The 20433-nt window shown below is 44.2% G+C and overlaps 1 protein-coding gene across 1 annotated transcript in view; it reads left to right on the top strand.

Moving 5' to 3' along the window:
- TMEM63A (transmembrane protein 63A) overlaps window positions 1-20433 on the top strand; it is a 362396-nt gene that overhangs the window by 299670 nt on the left and 42293 nt on the right. The window contains exons 14-17 of the mRNA XM_085610403.1: window positions 2878-3031; window positions 6074-6180; window positions 6455-6541; window positions 13129-13194. Of these exons, the coding sequence (XP_085466529.1) occupies window positions 2878-3031; window positions 6074-6180; window positions 6455-6541; window positions 13129-13194 (414 nt within the window). The remainder of the gene's footprint in view (window positions 1-2877; window positions 3032-6073; window positions 6181-6454; window positions 6542-13128; window positions 13195-20433) is intronic.

Below are 20433 nucleotides of genomic sequence, written 5' to 3'. Positions count from 1 at the left end.
CCTTTTGAATGGTCCCCTCGAGCAACTTCTGACCAGTTTTGGTCTTGTTGGGTCTCATCAGTGTCTGCATTCCGAGTCCCGGTGGCACAGCCAACTATGCAGCCACATCTGGGCATACCCACATCACTTCTGGTGAATTACGTAGACCACAAAAAAGTTATGGAAGAAAATGCTTTAATTAACCTTAATCAAATGTCGGGCAACCACTAAACTGTTAGTTTGTGATTTCGCCGGCCCACGAGGTTGTATGTAAAAAACGGACTGTATTCTTTTGCCATGTGTTCTGCCAATAAAAACCGATTTAAATCTAAACTGTTACTTTAATATAACCCTGAGATATGCCACTCACTGTAATCCTCTTAGCTGGGATGAGCCTGGTGTTAATGGAAGGTCTTTGTATAGAGGGCTGGCATCCTCTCATGAAACGATTGTGAACATTGCACTGCGTTCACTGTTTTATTGCTAACCATTGAAGGGCATGAAGCTCAGCTGTAACTTGCCTTGTAAGTGGCGTAAAAGCAAAAATAGCGTGCATCAGGTGCGGTTATGTTAGGAAGGTTTAGCGCCAAACTCACCCACAAGAGGGTGTCTAGGCTCATGGATTGGTCCCACAAAGAGATGGAGACTTTATTATTTATTTCACATTTTGAGGCTAAACCATCCCTGGTTCTGCTCTCATACAGGTATGCGTTGTGTGTGTTTGAAGCTATTTAGGCAACCAGGAGCCACCACTAAGAGCTTAAAGAAGAGAAGGTTGTTTTAAGAGAAAGCCTTGAGAAAAGAAATTGCAGCTCTGTTGCTCATGGAGGATGTTGATTCTCCAAGTGACCGTGATGGGTTTAATCCGAGCATTAGGGTGGTCCAGATGGCATTGCTGAATGGCGGAATGACTAGTAGCCCTTTTACCATTCCATGTTGAATGAATGCTCTAAAATCAGGTGCTAAGGACTGGTCATTGGACATGCTAAACCATAGAGGTGTATTTTTCAGTAAGGCCTTTGCTAACCTTAAATCATTTGTTCTCCGTTCTCTGACACAATTCAGGTGGAAGAGAGACAGATGTTGATGTAGCCTAGCAACTACAGCTTCCGACTGTGGGACCTGGTGGTTCAGGTTTAAATTTGTGCCTCTGTACTAGAGTCCACATTATGTGATTCTTGGCAGGTCACTTTATCTCTTTGTACCTAAATGTGTAATTTCAAAATTTTATTTGTGTAATCCACACCTGACTTACATGATGAGATCATCTACTATTCCTGCAAGCAATGTACAGTGCTATGTAAATACCAATACATACATGTTACTTTATGTGGAAAATTCACCCCATAACATGCCCCTATTTTCCACTTGGAATGTGTCGGAGAATAGGAAGATGCTGCCTGCCAATTCAAATTACACGACGATTCTGAGATTTTACACTGTGGGCCTTTCAGTGCCCAAAAGAAACTTCTGGTGGAACCTTACCTTTAAGGAAAGGTGATTTGTTGGCATTTTTAATTAAAAAAATTAAAATATTGTGTTTTCCAACAATAACAGTCCTATTGATAAACATATCTCACAATCCCTCCAATCATATCTGTATCCGTTATAGAGCAGATAGTAATTGATTCCTGCAAGCACCTTGGAAACCCGTGGAGTCGTTTGCGTGAGGTATTGTGGCAGCCGTATGTACAGTCCATGACATACGCCGTAGCCGATATGTTCAGTGTTTGATGTGGATACCTTGGTTTGGAGTGTGTCCCTAGGAGTGGTTGCATTTCAGGTGAATAAACGTAAAAATAGTATAGTGGTAAAGGAAGCACAAATTAAGTTGAAGTTAGTTATCTACTCCTGGTTGAAGTTGGTGGCATAGGTACAGAGTGTGGGAGCTGAAACTGGAGATGATGGTCACTTTACGAAAACATTGGCATTGTAGAACTTGCTGTATGGAGTTGAGTAATTTACTTAGCTCACCCTTCCCTCTTACCCCTATCCGACCTGGATCCTGCACACCCTTCAGGACATTTACCCTGTGAACTTTCCCTCGACCGCTGAGACCTTGCTACATGACCGTTGCCCGGTGGAGCTACCCTGATAGTTATAGGGGAGATGGGCTGTGAATTCCCTACTCGGACGTCACCTAACAAGCCGGACATTGGGCAGGCCTTCCTTCGTCTCTCCTGCCGTTATCTCCCTCCTTCCACCTACACCCTTCCCCCTTACCCCTATCTGCCCTATTTATCCTTCCTCCATGCTATTTAAATGTGTTTTAACCTGTAACTGTTTTTAACTGTGTAATAATGTGATTCCTAATGTAAAGCGCTCTGATACCCACGGGTCTAGCCAGCGCTTCTAGTAACTTCTAGTAACTGAGGTAACGTGTAACTGATGTAATTTTGTAATTTCTGTGGAACCTTATGTAAAGCGCTCTGATACCTCCGGGTCTAGCCAGCGCTATATAAAACTCTCAAAATAAATAAATAAAGATCAGGAGGCATAAGTAACATTTCCATCCAGGAAGGTCTTAAGATGCTTGACTGTCCCGATCCTGAGAAAGTGTTCCCGTCCAGGGATCTGTATTCTTTGAGAACAGTGTTTGTGGGAATATTGTAAGTCGGGTTGTTTTGATTGAGAATTTTGCTTCCTAAAGGGAGCCAATTTAGGGGTTTGAGAACTGGCATGACACAACCGTGTTGAGGAATAAGTGATATATTAAAAGCTCATTATTCTTCGTCTGATGCCCATCACGATTGATACATTCAAGTACTGTTTTGCTTTAATTATCTTTTGTTTGTTCAGAATCCTTAGGACCTCAAGCATGTACTGTCATTTTTAAAGACCTGTTCTCTTGTAAGATTGAAGTAATAATGTGTTATATCGTTTCATCATTTTTATCAGGGGCAACCTCTCGGTACAAGGACCCATCTGGTGGCTTCGGTGGTTCGCCATTAATCTTGTTATTTCTTTTGTGCTGTTTTTCTTGACCACTCCTTCCATCGTCATCAGCACCGTGGACAAGTTCAATGTCACCAAACCCATCCAGTACCTTAATGTAAGTGCCACTGGGCTCTCCTGTTCCTTCTGTGCATTTGACTATTTGCAGACACATTTATTTTGGTGAAAAAGGATTTGCTTGATTATCTCATCATTTTGCAACACTGGCATATTACTGTGCAAGTACTGCATTGGAATCTTGATTTTCATTAACCTTCACTGAAATTAGCTTTGGTTTAGGGTCTGATGAATGCAATGTGCAAGAATAACAACAGTGTAGTTCTATGGCACATTCTGCCACATAGGTGTCTTTGTGGCACTGCAGAAAAATAGCAGATGCCATTAGCCAAATTCTACTCACAATACCAATCTCGAAGACTCGTAGACTAATCTAATGGCACGGACTGACCTTCAAACCTATGATGGGTATGTGGTACACAGATCTCTGCTCCATGTACTTAAAGGCTCATTTAGTTTACAGTAGCAAACTCGATCATCGGGAAAAATGTGTGGTAACCTATTGCTACATTTTTTCCTTTTACCGCACATTTTAAGTAAAGTGAGAACTAAGTGCAAAGCATTAAAACTGCATGACGCAAGTAGAATGTTTTATCAGTAACACCACCAAAAAGCTGGTGGCAATAGCATTGATTAAGAAACTTTAAGCCGCGGTAATACCACATGATGGCATTATTACCACCTGCTACCATTAATCCAGGGATTTTACATGTCGATCTAAATAAGGCATGTTGAGCCATTTCTGGCACATAATAAAAAGGTAAGTCTACAATAGCACTCAGGGTGTGGCGAGAAAGTCTACTCTGTGGAAGAGTTTGCCCATGTATGGCCAAGAGATTGAACTGATATTAGTCGTCAGTGTATGAACAGGATCTGAGTTTGTTGTTGAGTCTTTCAGCATGAGGTATATAAATATCTCCTGGGCTGTCTCCCAAGATTTATCATGCTTTTCTGATGGCAAAGTAATCAATACTAGCTCTTGCAAATGTGTAATCATATATGTTGTAAGTTGAGAAAACCAGTGTTGGGTAATTATACAGAATAGTAAGAATAAAGTCTATTTTGATTATTATTTTGTATGTTTTTTTTTTGTTTGAATTCTTTAGTACAACCTACACGTGTTTCTTCTGCTTGGACTTTTTCAAGGCTCCAAAAGCTGTCTGCACTATATGCTCTTTGTAGAAGGATCCCAGATAAGATAGAAATAAGGGACATTTCACACACAGTGAACTGTGCATTATTTAGTTCTCATATGGGATTCCTGAACACAGAGCGCCCCTTAATATTGACAGGTGCCACTTCTCTATGGACTAATATTGTTGGACAAGTTCTGCCGCAGATGGTTGTGGATGGAACACTACATGTCCTCTTTGGGAACTCCATAACAAAATGTTAACTTATGGCTAAACTCTTCTGAGTTTCACATCACATGACATTCACAACATTTCTTGCAATATACAAATTCACTTTTTTATTTTATTTTACTCGAGTGTACACATGTGTAGGAGTCACACAATATGTTTGGCCTAGAGACATTTTCTTCTTCAAACTAGTCTCTTGCTAGATTGTTTTATACAAGGTGCACATGCAGATAAAAGACAAAAAGTGTCTCAAGATACCGGCAAGCCACATAAAATTTTTGCAAATCCATATTTTGAAATCTTCATGGAATTTCTACAAATTTTGTGAGAAAATGTTATCCATATTTGCACACCTTTACTTAATAGTTGATTCCATGCCTTGTTGTATTATTACTGTTTTAGTAATGTCCTAGTAGTACATACTACTTCCTAATAGCCACATTCGTAGTGTAGATTTTAAGAATAGTTCACCTAGGGATTTCTCCCCCTTCTTGCAGGCAACTCCTAAGAATACAATTACTATTTGTCTGCAAAACCCTTTTGGGCGCATGCTTCCATTCGCATGCAAAGCTGTATTACCGGTCAGGTGGCAATAGTGCCTGACTAGAGAATTTGAGCTCATAATTTGTGACGGAAAAGACGAGTCAAAAATTGCAGATGTAAATGGCATGGAAGTACTTAAATCACACTTTTTTTTTTTTTGCAGAGTTTTGTATAGCGCAAACTTGACCCAAATCCAATTAGGTATCAGAGCGCTTTACATAGCACCAGTTATGTTACACAAGGGTACACATTCATTTTTTGTTAGGCACGGGGAGATTAAGTGATTTGCCCAGAATCACTGGAAGTTCAGCGTCATTACCGAGACTCGAACCCAGTTACCCAGATCCGAGGTCGAGCGCCCTAGCCGTTAGGCCAACTCCTGATCTCCTTTTCCTTGATGCGCAAACCATGATTGGGAGCAAATTGTGCACCTCTTAATTTGCTCCTCCCCTGCTAATACAAATGATATGGTGCGGTTGTGGAGCCAGCATTTTGAGTTCGGGTCATTAGCAGGGTATTAAAATTGTGTAAGGGTCACCAGCAAAACGTGCAGAAGATCTTAACTAACAAGGGCGTGCAGGTAATAAGACTATTCAGCTTCACGTCTTGCTGACCTGTATGTAACATGTGTTGTGTTTCTCAGACTGTGTAATGTGTACAGATAGGATAAGAACATAGCTTGCAAATAATACATCCTTTAGCTTAATATGATCACCTGTATTTGTTGATTAAAATAGTATTGCATGTGGTTTGATATGTGGTGGATGAATTATTAGAACAAAGACAATGGAAGGGCAGTGCGACCCTACTTCTTAAACAAAATGAGTAAAGACAAGAATTGTTATCTACGTCATAAAACTGTGACCAAGATGCCCCCCAATTTAACGGGTAAGATTACACATCAGAAGGCAGCACATAATTTTCTATCCTTACTAACCACGATGGAAGGCCATTCTTTACCCCAGGATTGAAACTCTGGACGCGAGTAAACAGGAAGGATTCAACAATAGAGTGGCTTTCTTACCTTCTGTAAACAACTTGCAGATAGACCTAATGACAGGTACTGAGGGATACACACTGTTTGAAGCACTTTGAAGTTAAAACTTATGAATATGCAGCACTATACACAAACCCTGTGAGATAATACTTTGTAATTCTAATGTGTGTGTCCCTTGCAGAGCCCGATCATTAGCCAGTTCTTCCCAACTGTTCTCCTGTGGTCCTTCTCAAGTCTCCTTCCATCCATAGTCTACTATTCAACCCTGCTGGAGTCGCACTGGACGAGGTGAGTCACGGAGTGGTTTTCTACGGCCTGGCTGTTGTTTTCCTGTAGCTTTGTCCGCAGCTAGATACAATATTAAGTTGTGGATCGTTGCACTGGTATTCACATTGTGTTAGTTTACAAAGTAAGCAATGGACTAACTATAGTTAATACTGTGTAAACCTGTTGCAAAGCTCAGGTCTTTTTTGTGTTATGGTCATGTGAGTTAGTTTCATAGTGTTAATCGAGGGTTATGGTTTTCTGCTTCATATTTCATATTCATTCCCTTTTTAATTAGGTCAACAGAAAACAGAGTCATGATGTACAAAGTCTACTTTTTCCTGATCTTCATGGTGTTGATTTTACCGTCCCTCGGTTTGACTAGGTAAGGGTCTTTTCTGACCACTTCTTAGTTGTATTCTAAGAATTGAATTTGTTTAGTGGAGGTCTTTCATGTTTTAACATATAGTTTTCAAAGATTGCAAAGTGTTTTCATCTGTTTGTTTACAATAGTTTAAGATAAAGATTTGTCAACTGTATCACAATATTTAGAGTGATAACCAGTAGTCCAACCCAGTAAAAATAGTTAACGTATGTTCTAGGTTCATCAGTTGAGGTAAAGTGGTAAGCATAAAGGAGGTGGTAAGCATGGCTACAGCCGGTTTCTAGTTTCGCTCTGCCCCACATGCATTAAGGTGATGCTAGACTACCCTGGCTCCCTGCACCCACTGTACTGCACACTGCCCTCTTCCTGGTGATTTACATGTATATACAGTGCAGGGTAGTTATCCGATTGCACCTCTGAGACCATATCATTTATTTATGTATGTATTTATATAGCACAGACGTAGCCACATGGGATGAGCAGCACTTTACAGAAAACCACATAGAAGTGCAATGGATGAAGGAGGTAGTTTAGTGGAGGAAACACCTGGTCATTGTGGAATTAGAGAGGAGCAGAGACTGTCCAGGAGAAAGGATGGATGGATCGATACGATCTGAATAGGTGAGTTGTCAGGTTCCTTCTGAAGTGGAGAAGATTATTGTTGGTCTTCAGACTTATTGTTCCAGAGTCCAAGAGCCAAGCATGGCAAGGTCTGGTTCAGGGTCTTTGACTTTTTAAATTCTGAATTTCCGGAATCATACGAGCTAGGTTCCTCGATCTTCTCTTTCCTCTAGAGGCCTTGAGTTTGTTTTCCAGGCAGGCGGGCAGACCATGGTGTACAACGTTATGGGTAAATCAAGAAATTTTAAAGTAAATTCTATCATCTTAAGACAACCAATGATGGTCGTTCAGGATGGGGGCAATGTGATCTGATTTATTTTGTGCGCCTTTCATGAGCTGAGCAGCCGTTTGTAGGATGGTCCTCAGAGGGTTGTGATTAGTTGTGGTTATTCCTGCAAGTAGGCCATTGCTGCTTTCAAGCTAAGATAGTACTAGAGCTTGTACCATGGTCCTTAAATATTTGGTTGGGATGGAGGGTTTCATTTTTGTTAGAAGGTGAAGTTGGAAAAATGCAGTTTTAGATTACAGATGTGTTTAGCCATGGAAATACTATTAATTAGGGTGAATGTTTAGCAAAGGGTACTTGTGTTAGTAGAAATCCCAGGTCAGTAAAATTCTTCAGTCCGAGATGAGGAGTGTTCTGTGTGTTTAGCAGAAGGCATTACATTTTACAGGGGCTAAGTTTAAAGGAGAAAGCAACTATATTTTTTGCGGTAAGAGATGCCTGAAGAGTTCAATACCTTGAGGTTTATTGAGGTGTCATTGGCAGACTGATGAATTGAAATTCCCGTAGTATAATCAAGAAGGAGGGAAGGAGAAGCAATGGTCCATTTGGCTTCCATACAAAGATACAAATAATCAAAAGAGGGGGGAGAATGGACCACTTGTCCTGCGTACTAGGGTCATGTTTTTTGTTCTGTAAAAACCCTCATTCATGTACACAAGATAGGGGCGGTATATCTTGGTTCTCTGCCTTGGTTTAACGTGACAGCATCATCATAGGGTTTATTCTGAGAATTTGCTGACCTCCACCTGGAGAAAGACTAACTGGTGTTACAGTAGGGTCCTGAAATTGAGAGTGAAAACGGGGGGGTGGGGGGGTAAGTGCCCCTGTGAGGCGAGTTTAAAATTCCCTACTCCACATTATCACTAGATACTTTAATAAATTAGGTGGTGTGAGAAAGTAAAAACAAAGGTCCGTGCGTGCGTAGATAAAGTTACCAATCTACCGCACTGATGGTGGTCGACATGTTTCAGCCTCATGTTTAATCTAGAGGCTTTCTTCAGGACCGGTGGATTCGTAGTGGCACGTTGTGGTGACTACTATGGGTGGTTAACTTACCAATCCCAAAAACGTCATACATTGTGTTTTGACAACAACAGTTGAGTTTACAGTATACACCGATAAGTCAAAAATAAATGAAATTGTATAGGTTGATCAAATGAGATGACGGTGCAGTGCTCAGTCAATATGATGAACTGAGAAACAAAGATGCAAGGTTGTAAACATGGAAGATAAGGAGAATACTTTGCTCCAGTTCTGAAGTCCACAGTATAGTCATAAGCTGCACTGTCCACCGCTCTCTTGCCATTCTGTCCCTGTCATTATTCTCAACGGAACCACCATTAAACAAGCCATTCCTAATCTTAGCAGTCATCGCAATTGAGTGCTCAGAGTCCTTACTCTCTCCCCGCTTTCCTTTAGTAGCCCGTACTTCTCCCTCTGATCCTTACTGTGATCCCTCGTGCAGACACTAAACTTGACTCTCAAGTGTCCATAGTCCATAATATCTATATATTTTGCTCAGCACTACTAAATGTGAGATCTTTACCCAAACATGAAATCTAAACTTTTGATTTCATTTACGATCACAACCTAGGAATATTTTTCTTAACGGAGCCTTAGCTGAAAGAAACCTATGCTCAAGATATTACCTCTGCAAATTCTGCAGGCGATAAAACACTTCATATCGATCGTGTCTGTAAAGCTAGTGTTTGCATAGCTATCATTTGTCAGGACAATTTATTGATCTTGGCGCCGCATGAATCCCTCTGACTCAGCTGACAAACATTCTAATACGAATGACAGACTAGGGTTGTAGGTTCATTGTAGGTGAAAGACTCCATTTGAGGAATAATAGGCAGGCTACAACATATATATGCCAATGGGGAATTTAGCAGCAAAGCATATGTTATAAGTGCCAAGGAGTTCTAGGTGAAATCCAGCATAGATTTGCCTTCTAAGGGTGGGAAAGCGTAGTGTCTTCCCATAGAAATCTACTTTAGTCAAAGACAGTAAAAAACTCTACATGGGTGCACATTTCTGAGGGTATGCACCAATAGCGAACAAACAACAAGAAACAATTTGCTTCAAAATACATTTGAGGATTCTCTCATGGTAGCATTACATTGAATGTAGAGACATGCTCACTGTTAGTTCGGCAGTCCGATGGATATATTGTATACCTCAAACCTGGGACAGTTGAAGTGTCCTTGGTACACAGCAAAGAGGTCTCTGGGAACAGTTTTTAGTTTATTAGTTTAAGACTTTCAATTCCTTATTTGGAATGAAAGAAACAACAACAATGACATATGATCTTGGTGATGTCGGTGCAAGATGGAGTACACTGTAAACACAACTCTTAGCATAAGGCCAAATAGCGATGCATTTTAAAGTGAAAGGAGTTCAGCTTCCACACTGGCTTACCTCCTTACTGGGCCGCAGATCGCAGGCTGTCTCCCTCCTTTTTAAATCAGACTTAAAACTTGTCATGTGGTGTTTCATAGGGCTCTTCGCTCAGCCCTATGCTCCTTTATCTTTACGTAGCTCCCCTTGCCAAACTCATCAGATCTTTTGGCCTTGAATTTACATTTTATGCTCCTGATACTCAGATTATTGTCAGGATGGACGAACAACTGATTTCATATCTATCTAACTTTCTCAATTGTAGATAACCTCCAGCTAAGGTAAAATTATTAGAGATAAAACTGAGCTACTCATCATTGGTAACAACCACTTCTTGAGGTCCTCCTGCTGGTTGCCTTCAAATTTTAGCTCCTGCCCCCATGCTGCTGTGTCAGAAGCGCACAATCTTGGATTCATCATCAATCAAGAACATACTTTCAGTTCCCAAATCTCCAAAGTTAATTCCACGTGTTTCCTCCATTTGAGAAACATTCTTCTTTTCCTGCCCCATGACAATGGTTTTGTGGTCACCCGGACCATAATTGGATCAAGACGAGACTGTAGCAGTGCCTTAAAACGCAGCTCTTCCTGAATGCCAATTTCAATGGATTCAGGTAATCTATAATGCCGATCCTTGCCTCCTACTTGATCTCCTTTACAGGGCCAAAATGTATTGGCCACTTGTCACCAAACATTCCCCCTACAAAGGTCTATGCATTTGCCACAAAGCTCTCTAGTCTCAAGCCTCACTTTATCAAAGATCTTTTTGACCTAATATCAGCCATTATGCTTTGTAAGATCTTACTCACCTAACCTACTCAAAATGCCCAATATTTTTTGTGTTCATCATTAATTGGTCTAACAAGTGAATCTGTAGGAAGAGTTGTCACTGATCACATGTAGGTTTCAAAGAATGTAGGGTATCCACCTTTCTAATTGAAAAGATTTCAAATAAATACCACCAAGGCATCTACATATAATTATTTATTCTAAAAAGTGACAGTTTTTCCTATTTAGTCCTTCCTCCATTTTGTGACCTGCCTCCAAAATAGGAAGTGACAATGGAGCAGGAAGGAAATAGTCTGTAGAGTCATGACAGCAGCAAAAGTGCAAAGTGAAAGGCTGTTCTCTTGGAATGTAAATAAAAATGCAGCATTTATTTAGCACATTCCAAAGACGTTCATAAAATGGAGACCAGTCTAAGTGAGACAAATGCATAGAACACGTTTAATAAAGTAAAATAAGAAAAGATCGTTTGATTGGTGTTTCTAGCAGCCTTAAATGTGAATTATGAAAAATGTAATTTGTTTCCCATATTTTACTGACTTCAGATGGATGAAAGCAATGGTGGATAAAATCAGAGCTTTACATAAATGGAGACCATGACAGGAAGAAGGGTATGCAAGCCAGACACATATAGTATGCACATTTTGCTGCTTACTCTAAAATAGTCAATTAAATAAGTTCTCATTTAGACATAGATGACATTATGGTACAAATTATCCTCATTTCTTTAGCTTGAGGACCAATCTTTGTGCTAAACAGGAACCCATACTTCTCATCTGCAATTAGTTGGCTCATGCGAAAGGTTAAATGGTTGCACATAGAGCCAGCAGATCAAACTAAAATCTCAGGATTTGTGTTGTGAACATTTGTCCTGGAAATTTAGAGCTTATATGACTGATTGATTCTAATATTTGTGCAGTGCAGAACTGCAAATCAATCTGCCATTAAGTGCTTTAAATGAGCTGCCTTGAGCATGAGGTGAGGTGAAGAGTGGGATATTGACCTAGGGACCTGAGAGGTCCGATGAGATTTGTTTTAAACCATTTGCCCAAGTGTATTTGTTGCAAATTCTCAAGGCGAGTAGAAAAGTGTACCAGAGCCTATCGCTAGCAAGCATTCAGAAATCCGTATTCTCAGCTTTGAGACTGGTTATCATTTGAACTGCAGCATCTGGATCTGCCTGGCCTCCTTTACCAACAGCATGGTATGTCCTGTTTCCTCCCCCATCTTCACTCTGCTGAGAATCCTCCTTCTCTTACTTATAAGCAAGTTAGGAGGAATGACACTTACTTACCAAATTATATTTGATACTACTCTCTCAACTAAAGTTTTGGAACCTTCTTTGACTCTGAGCTGCAGAGATCCCATGGGTTTCCAAAACTACCTTTGCCATTCAGGTGCCGTGTTAAATAAGTGCCCCGAGGGCACAGTGGGCGTTTGCACCCTCTTTGCATGCCCCGGGGCCCTTTGGTATTACCCCATCCGATGGGAGAATGGAAACTGACAGACTAGAACACCCAATATACCAAACTTGGATCGGAAAGAATGAAAATAGTCTGAGGGAATTTGTAGTGAACCTCCCAACCCCTAAACTAGGGAGGGATACAAGGGATGGGTTAGAAGCCGAGATTGCGGAGATGGAAATCTCAGAGGTTATAGGCCAGATGAAAGGACGGAAATCTTAGGACCTCGATGGCCTACCCACCAAGTTCTTCAAATGCATTTTCTCCTGCTAGGCGGGTCAATGCGAGATGTTTTACAGAGCCCAACGAGACGGGGTCCTCCAGGGTGATCAGAGGAAAGACTACAATACTGCTGCTCCACAAGCTGGGGAAGCCCTTTAGCGAGTGTGCCTCCAATCGGCCAATCTCCTTGCTCAACCTAGAGACCAAGACCTTGGTAAAGATCCTTGCAAATCACCTAATGCGAGTGACAGACTCCCTGGTGGAGCCTGACCAGTCTGTCTTTATCCCCGATCAGGCAACAAGACACAACCGGAGGCAACTGGTGTGGTGCCTAGCCCATAAGGACAGAATTACTGAACTCCCAATCCTACTACCCTTTGATGCAGTGAAGGCGTTTGACTCTCTTGAATGGCCATATCAGTGGGCACTACTGCACAAGATGGGTTTTGGCCCAAACCATTTGTCCTGAATGCGGCTCATCTATAAAAATCCTATTGCCAGGGTAAAAGGTAACTGGACGGAATTTGGCGTTGGCAGGGGCTCTCGCCGCTGATACCCGTTATCCCCTCTACTCTCAATTGTAATTATGTGTTTCGCTGTTTCGTCAGTTTTTACTAAAATGAAAATGTCTCTTTTAGATTTTTCTTTCCTGATGGAGGAGAATTAGGAATTTTATGATAAAATATTAAAATAACATGAACAAAATAGCAATCTTTCCCACTTGTCACGTAAAATTCAGAAAAATGTTTTCTACAAATATCTGCTCGCAATAAAAATATTGGTTTCTCTCTTTTTTCTTTATTTTTTAGCTTGGCTTTCTTTTTTCGCTGGCTGTTTGATAAATCTACGGACAGTAGCAACCCAGTCAGGCTGGAGTAAGTATTCAATCTGTTGGATGTGGACTAGTACCCTATCATCATTAATGCACTGATGTGTATGTAGATTCACAATACTTGAATCAGTTTTCTACAGCTGCAGATAAATTGCAAATCTTTATCATTCACTGTGGGGGGTAGATGAAAAAGATTTTAATCGAGACCCAAAATCCCGTACAAATGTTTTATATGTTGCGTCTAATGGACCAAATGAGCTTTGAACTTTTCTATGTTTTCGTCCTTGTTTCCCTTTCCTTCTTCCTGCAATTCTAACATATGAACACTTATGTTTTTCTATGCATTTTAAGTTTGTTTAAATCCTTTTCACAAAGCATGGGCTCATTTGCAGCATGCAGAGTGGTGCTCAAGCAAGGTACATACAAACACCCTCGTTGCTAGACATGTTAATCGTGTCACGTTAAGACAAAGCTCTTTCCCGATAGGAATGTGCAATTGAAATCATGCATCTTCCATGATGATCACTGTAGGATTCAGGCAGAAGATGGCAGATGCACCCTAATTCCTTATAGCGTTAACAGTATAACTCCTGACAAATTAATTGCCTTTCCACTATCAGCGATATCTCCATCCACCACAGAGCATCTTCAGCAATCATTCCTTTCAAAGCTTACCTGGTCATTGAAGCACATCCCATTGGCCTTTGAGTTCCTTAATTTGAGGTTTTCTCATACGCAGTAGCTCAAAGTCACTATCGTAACCTAAAAGCAGAAGTTGTAGGGTGCTATTCACAAAGGTAAATTTAGGACATAAACCTAAGGTCATAACAAAATTTACCTCAGTTACTCCAGGCAGGAACTCACAAATGGATTCCTAGTAGGCGTAAGCCCATATACCTGTGTGGAGATCTCCTCAGCCTTAAATCCTACTTGTGTGGGATTGAGAGTGTTTCAAGGTATGGTTAGTCATGGAAGTTTGTGAACGCCCACAACATAGTTAGTTTGTGGCACTCACAAACTCTTCACATTCCGCTTTCCAGCCTGGAAAAGGTCAGAGATGGGCTTCATCCAATTGCTGGTGTATAGCCCTTCCAATAGACTGAAAGGGAATTGGATTAACCCCAAATTTGGAGGAGGATGTAGGAAAATGGTTTTTTCCATGGAGAAATATATGTTCGAGGCATATGAGCTGCAGATTACACACTTGTGAATAGATCGCCATCTGGTGTTGGGCCCGGATGTTTGCAGTTGTTTTTCCTCTTGGAAAGTCTTTGGAAGGCATGAGGTCAGTGACTCCTCCTTTGGATCGTACTGCGCATGGGCTTCGGCTCCATCCTCAGATTGTTTTTTTCCGCCATCGGGCTCGGATGTGATCTTCGCGCTCCGGTTCCGAACAGCTTCCAGTTCGACGATCGACGCGCAACACTCACCCCAACTCGCGGTATTGTTTTCGATCGCGATCTCCCCACTCGACGCGCCTCTCATCGGCAAAAACCTTAGATTCCGGTCGTCGATGACGGCCTTCGGGCCTACCCAAGCTCCGGTCCTGGCTAATGGAAAGGACTCCCTTCAAGAAGTGTCCTCGATGTTGGTCCAAGTTCCCCCACACCGATCTCCACGAAGTATGCAATCTCTGCCTCTCCCCTGAACACGAGAGATTGTCCGGCGTGTAAGTCCTTCCTGTCCAAGAAAACCATTTGAGACCGAAGGGCTAGAAGAACCATGGCACACTCGTCGACGACGATTCCGGACGACATCTTTGGGGTAGGCGTCGACGCTCCAGAAGAACACCACACCGACGAGGGACTCGTGAGCGCCTCCGAAGCCGACGATTCAGATGTGGAGGACATCACTCCGGCACAGAGGGTCGTGAGTACTAATCTACCCCCCGCCACCCCACACCCGCATCGAAAAAGGCTTCAGTCACGCCTTCGCCTCCGGGCCTAAGCAAGACCAAGGACATTGCTTCCCACACCACACCTTCGGGCCCGGTAAAGAAGCCGATTAAACCTTCCGGCGGCTCGGGCTCGAGCCAGCCCACCGTCGGTGCCGATAAACACTCTTCGACACCAAAAAAGAAAATGGCCTCCGCTTCGACACCGAGCCCCGCACCGAAACACTCTGTGTCGAGAACCAGCTCCAGCTCCTCGGTGTCGACACCATCTTTGGCACCCACAAAAGCACACAAGGCCACCGGCACCGACACTTCGAAGCCGAAATCCACCTCGGCGCCGACCAAACAATCAGACTTTTCCAAGCATAGTTCCAAACAACGAACCAGCGCGGATAAAGCCAAAAAACCAACGGCCCGACGCCTTCGGCGCCGACGGACCAACCAACATCACCAGAACTTTTTATACCGGATCGATTACAAAAAACACTAATCAAGGATCCTAGAACCGGACATTTGATGCTCTCCATCAAAAAGAGACAGCTGGATAAACCTGCTCCGCCTCCACCTCCAAAGAGGAAGGACTCTGCTACCTCTCCTTTCAGAATACCTTCCCCACCTCCTCAACCTTCCCCTCCTCCACCATCTCCGCCCCCACCTCATCATTCCCCAACACCCTCTCCAGATGATGATGATCAGGGGGATCCATATGATGACATCGGAGACGTGCCCCAAGATTTGCCTACAGGGGACCCCACTCCCACAGGCTCCCCAGACCCATGGGACGATTATAATATCCCTGACATCCCTAACGTCCCACAGGATGATCTCTACCCTTCCAGACCTTCCCCACCAGAATACTCACTGGGGTTCAACCATCTACTACAAAGGGCGGCACACTATCACGGGGTAGATCCCCATACCGACCCCGTGGAGGAGGATTTCCTCCTCGATACGTTTGACACCACACATAGGACTACCTCCATATTGCCTATGCTCAAGGGAGTTCTAAAACATGCGCCAGAGGTCTTTAAAGAACCAGTCAGAGCCAGGGTCATTAACCCGCGCATCGAAAAGAAATATAAATCCGCCCCTACAGATCCCTCCTACATCAGAGGGCCAGCACCACTAGATTCTCTGGTAGTGTCCACAGCACGTAAAAGGGCCATCTCCCACGCATCAGGTGAAGCACCACCATCTGACAAAGAGTCTAAACTCTTGGACGCATCAGGCAAGCGTACTGCATCCCCAGCTGCCAACATATGGCGTATCGCTAATACACAAGCGCTACTAGCCAGGTATGACAGGGCCCATTATGACGAATTAGAAGTGTGAGAAGTTGGCCTGGCATATGCTGTCCTCTAGTTATAGGGGACACCTTGTACCAGTCCAATTCGACTCTTATGGTGATAGGTTAAAGACAACCTTTAAAGAAAGCTATCCTAGTGGTAGCTGTGGAGAGCAGCCTTCAGGCTAAGTCTTGAAGGAGTGTTAAGCTTATTGTTTTACCATAGATAACCTCTTGAATAACCAAATGAAAGAGTAGTCCACACAGGTATATATATATAAAATATATGTATTTATTCGAGGAATAACCCCACTAGGCTCTTTATGAGGCTAGAGGTGAAGATACAATTCAAACAAGCATTGATAGTTACAATAAATAGCACTGGAATCACAGGGCCCCAGGGGGGGACCAAACCATGTATCAAAAATGTGGTTTAAGAACCACGACAATTCTACAGACAATGCCTAGGGCATTTAGGGTCGCTGGCCCCTTGTGAAACCACCCAAGGTAGTGAGGAAGGGGACCCACGGGAGACGCGTGCAGCGGCTAAAGCTACTGTCGGGATCTCTATTAAAGCCTATGGAGAATGTCGCGGTTGGATTTTACAAGTTTAAAAACACTTCTAGCCGGGTGCATAGGTCGTTTTCGATGTCGGGTCGCGGGCTGATTTTCAATGGCAAAACGTGAAGAACTGCTGCTAGCCAGAAGCGTCGTCGTTGTCGTGAAGAATGAAAATGTAGATCTTGTAGAGAAGGACCTGAAAGCAGAGGGGACAGAGTTTGGATCACGGGACAGTGACCAGGGGGCTCAAGAGAAGGAGCCCTTCAATGTCGGGTGCTTCCAGGTGGAAGAGGTGTAGCTTGGATCGTCAGCCACGGGGTCCAGGAGGTGTCAAGGAAGGCCAGCTTCTGGAGGGTGACTGTCCCACGAAGGATGAGGGTCGCTGCGGTGTTAGTGTCCGGATTGGATCCACTAAGCCTTGGCAACCGCAACCCACGCAAGAAACACAAAACTGCTACTGGTGCAGACCCACGAGGTCTCCAGTGAGGAGACTGAAGAGCAGGCCTGGAGCAACCAGGGGAACTCTTGGAATCGAAGATTGACCTCCGCTAGGGCCCACAAGTCGAGAGACAAGGGACCGCGGGAGGCAGCAATTTTGCGTGCGTCTAGATGCGCCCACGGGTCGCCGGAGCGGGCTAGGGCGTCGACCTTTGGCACTGATGATGCTGAGAGGTTGGCTCAATAATGGGCCAAAGCACAACTTCCCCACTCGTCGGGGACGGGTGCTGTGCAAGAGGTGGCCGGTGTCCTGGGGTATTGGGGATCTCGGCACCCACGGGTCCACGGTGCTGAGCTTTGCTGTGCACACTCACTGGCCACTGGGATGCTTGGAAACCCACCTCAAGGTAGGAAAGAGTTTTCGATGTCCGTAGGAGCAGCGAGGTTCCAACCGGGTCACTTGCAGTGTTTCAGGTGCCTGCCAAGCAGGGGGGTAACTCCTTTACCCCAAGGGAGATTTCTTCAGGTAGCTGTGCGGCAGCAAGTCGAAGTTCAAGTCTGTGAAGTTCAAGAATAATCTGAGGCTCTGGGGACCCAGTATTCACCTTTATCCAAAGATTAGGGGAGTGTCCAGATCAGAGCCCACCAATGAGAGGTCAGGCGGGAAAATGGTGGCTACACCCTCTCCCCTTTGTGTGTTTCCCGCCTGGGCAGGGGACAGGATGCCCCTGAACCGGTTCCGGGCGGTGTATGCAGAAAGTAGGCACTGGAGAAGCCTACGTGCAACTCTGAAAGGCATCCTATGGTGCACCCACCCAGTTCCAATCCACATAGTCTGTCTGGGGAGGTTGGAACACCTCCCTGCAACAGGATCCCTATTGTCCAGCTGCCGTGGCTGGAGTTCTGCCCAGCAACAGGCAGCCAGAGTCGTGTGGGTGGCGGGTAGCATCCATTTTGTACTACGTGTGCACTTTTAAATTGGTGTCTAAATTCTGCCGCTTTTCCCATATCGCCCCTCTAGCAGGGGGGGAATCATGCCCTCAGTCCCATGGCTGGATTGGGGGTATGATTCCTACATGTTTGACACCAAACACGATATGGTTCTGAGTAGCCATTCTCAAGTTATCAGGCTATTGCGATATACTTATAATGCGGTTAAGAGTATATGGTATGGCTACACTACAAACAACCCAGACTACAGTAGTGGTCTGGTGGTGTCATTTGGTATGGCTGTCCCAGGGGTGGCACAATAAGTGCTGCAGCCCCTGGTAGGCCTCTGAGGGACCCATGCCCTGGGTACCTAGGGTACCATCTACAAGGGGCTGATAGGGTGTCCTCAGTATCCAATTGGAAGGTACCTAGGGTACTCACATCAGTTTTAGGGAGGAAGCAGATAGGCTGGGGTCCTGGATAGCAGGATCCCAGCCAGACTAGTCAAAAAACATCCAACTACCAGGCAAAAAGTTGGGGGCAACCATCTAGTCAGATTCCACCTTCCTACAAGAAGCCTTAATGCAACATCTCCCTGATAAATACAAACCTAGGGCCAACGAGTTAATTCAGGAGGGCAAAACCATTACTAATACCTCCATACGTTGTGCCCTAGATGCAGCAGACACAGCCTCCAGGGCCATCAATACTAGTGTCCTCCTCCGTCGCCATGCCTGGCTAAGGATCTCAGGTTTTAAACCGGAGGTACAGGCCACCATCCTCAACCATCCCTTTGACCAGGAACATCTGTTTGGCCCAAAAGTGGACGAGGCCCTAGAAAAAATGAAAAAACACACAGACAAGGCAAAATCCATGAGCGCTTTACAATCACACCCTCCCAGGCGCTCCTTTCGCCGCTCTTCCTTTCGGAGCACATCCAGAGGCTTCTCCTCCAACACCGCTTCCACTTCATATAAGGCCCCTACCCAGTCCAACTTTAGAAGGGGCTACCAAAGAGGCGGCTACAGGGGCAACAATAACAAAGGCAGAGGCAAAACAAACACCGCCCGCTCTGCCACCGCACCTACCCAATGACTTCCCTCCACTCCCCCCAGACCATCCCACTCCGGTCGGGGGCAGACTCCAAAATTTCCTCCCTGTCTGGGCCACCATCACCTCAGACAAATGGATAACACAAATAATTCGGTCAGGCTACTGCCTAGAACTAATATCTACCCCCCCAAACATCCCACCCAGACAACGCCCAATGTCACAAGAACATCTAACACTACTAAAGCAGGAGGTAATCTCCCTCCTACAGAAAAGGGCGATAGAACACGTTCCTACCAACCAACAAAATATGGGGTTCTACTCCCTATATTTTCTCATACCAAAAAGGGACGAGACTCTGCGGCCCATCCTAGACCTCAGGCCCCTAAACAAATACATACTCTCAGACCATTTTCACATGGTAACGCTCCAGCAGGTACTCGCACTGCTTTCCCAAAACGACTTCCTGACCACTTTAGACCTAAAAGACGCTTATTTCCACATTCCAGTGCACAACGCTCACAGGAAGTTCCTCCGATTCGTAGTGGATGGCCAACACTACCAATTCAAAGTACTCCCGTTCGGAGTCACAACAGCACCACATGTATTCACCAAGTGCCTAGCTGTAGTGGCAGCACACCTAAGGAGACAACACATTCATGTCTTCCCATACCTAGACGACTGGCTAATAAAAGCCAGTTCATACAGCCAGTGTGTACAACACACGCATGCCACCATCCAGCTACTTCACCAACTGGGCTTCACAGTAAACCACGCAAAGTCCCATCTACAACCATCCCACATAAAACAATACCTCGGTGCCACCATAGACACCTCAAAAGCGCTAGCTTTCCCCAATCCTGCCAGGATTGCAAGCATTCAGGCTCTACGCGCAAAATTCATAGCACAACACTCCCTTCCAGCTCGAGTGTTTATGCAACTAATAGGGATGATGGCCTCTTGCATCTTCATAGTACCTCACGCAAGACTCCAGATGCGTCCTCTCCAAGAGTGCTTAGCGCGCCAATGGAACCAGGCCCAGGGTCAATTAACAGATCTGGTGTTGGTAGACGTTCGCACCCATCGCTCTCTGCAGTGGTGGACCACCACAAACCTTTCCACAG

This window comes from Triturus cristatus, chromosome 6 (assembly GCF_964204655.1).
Source record: "Triturus cristatus chromosome 6, aTriCri1.1, whole genome shotgun sequence".
Classification (NCBI taxonomy): domain Eukaryota; kingdom Metazoa; phylum Chordata; class Amphibia; order Caudata; family Salamandridae; genus Triturus; species Triturus cristatus.
This window is presented reverse-complemented; position numbering and strand designations above follow the sequence as displayed.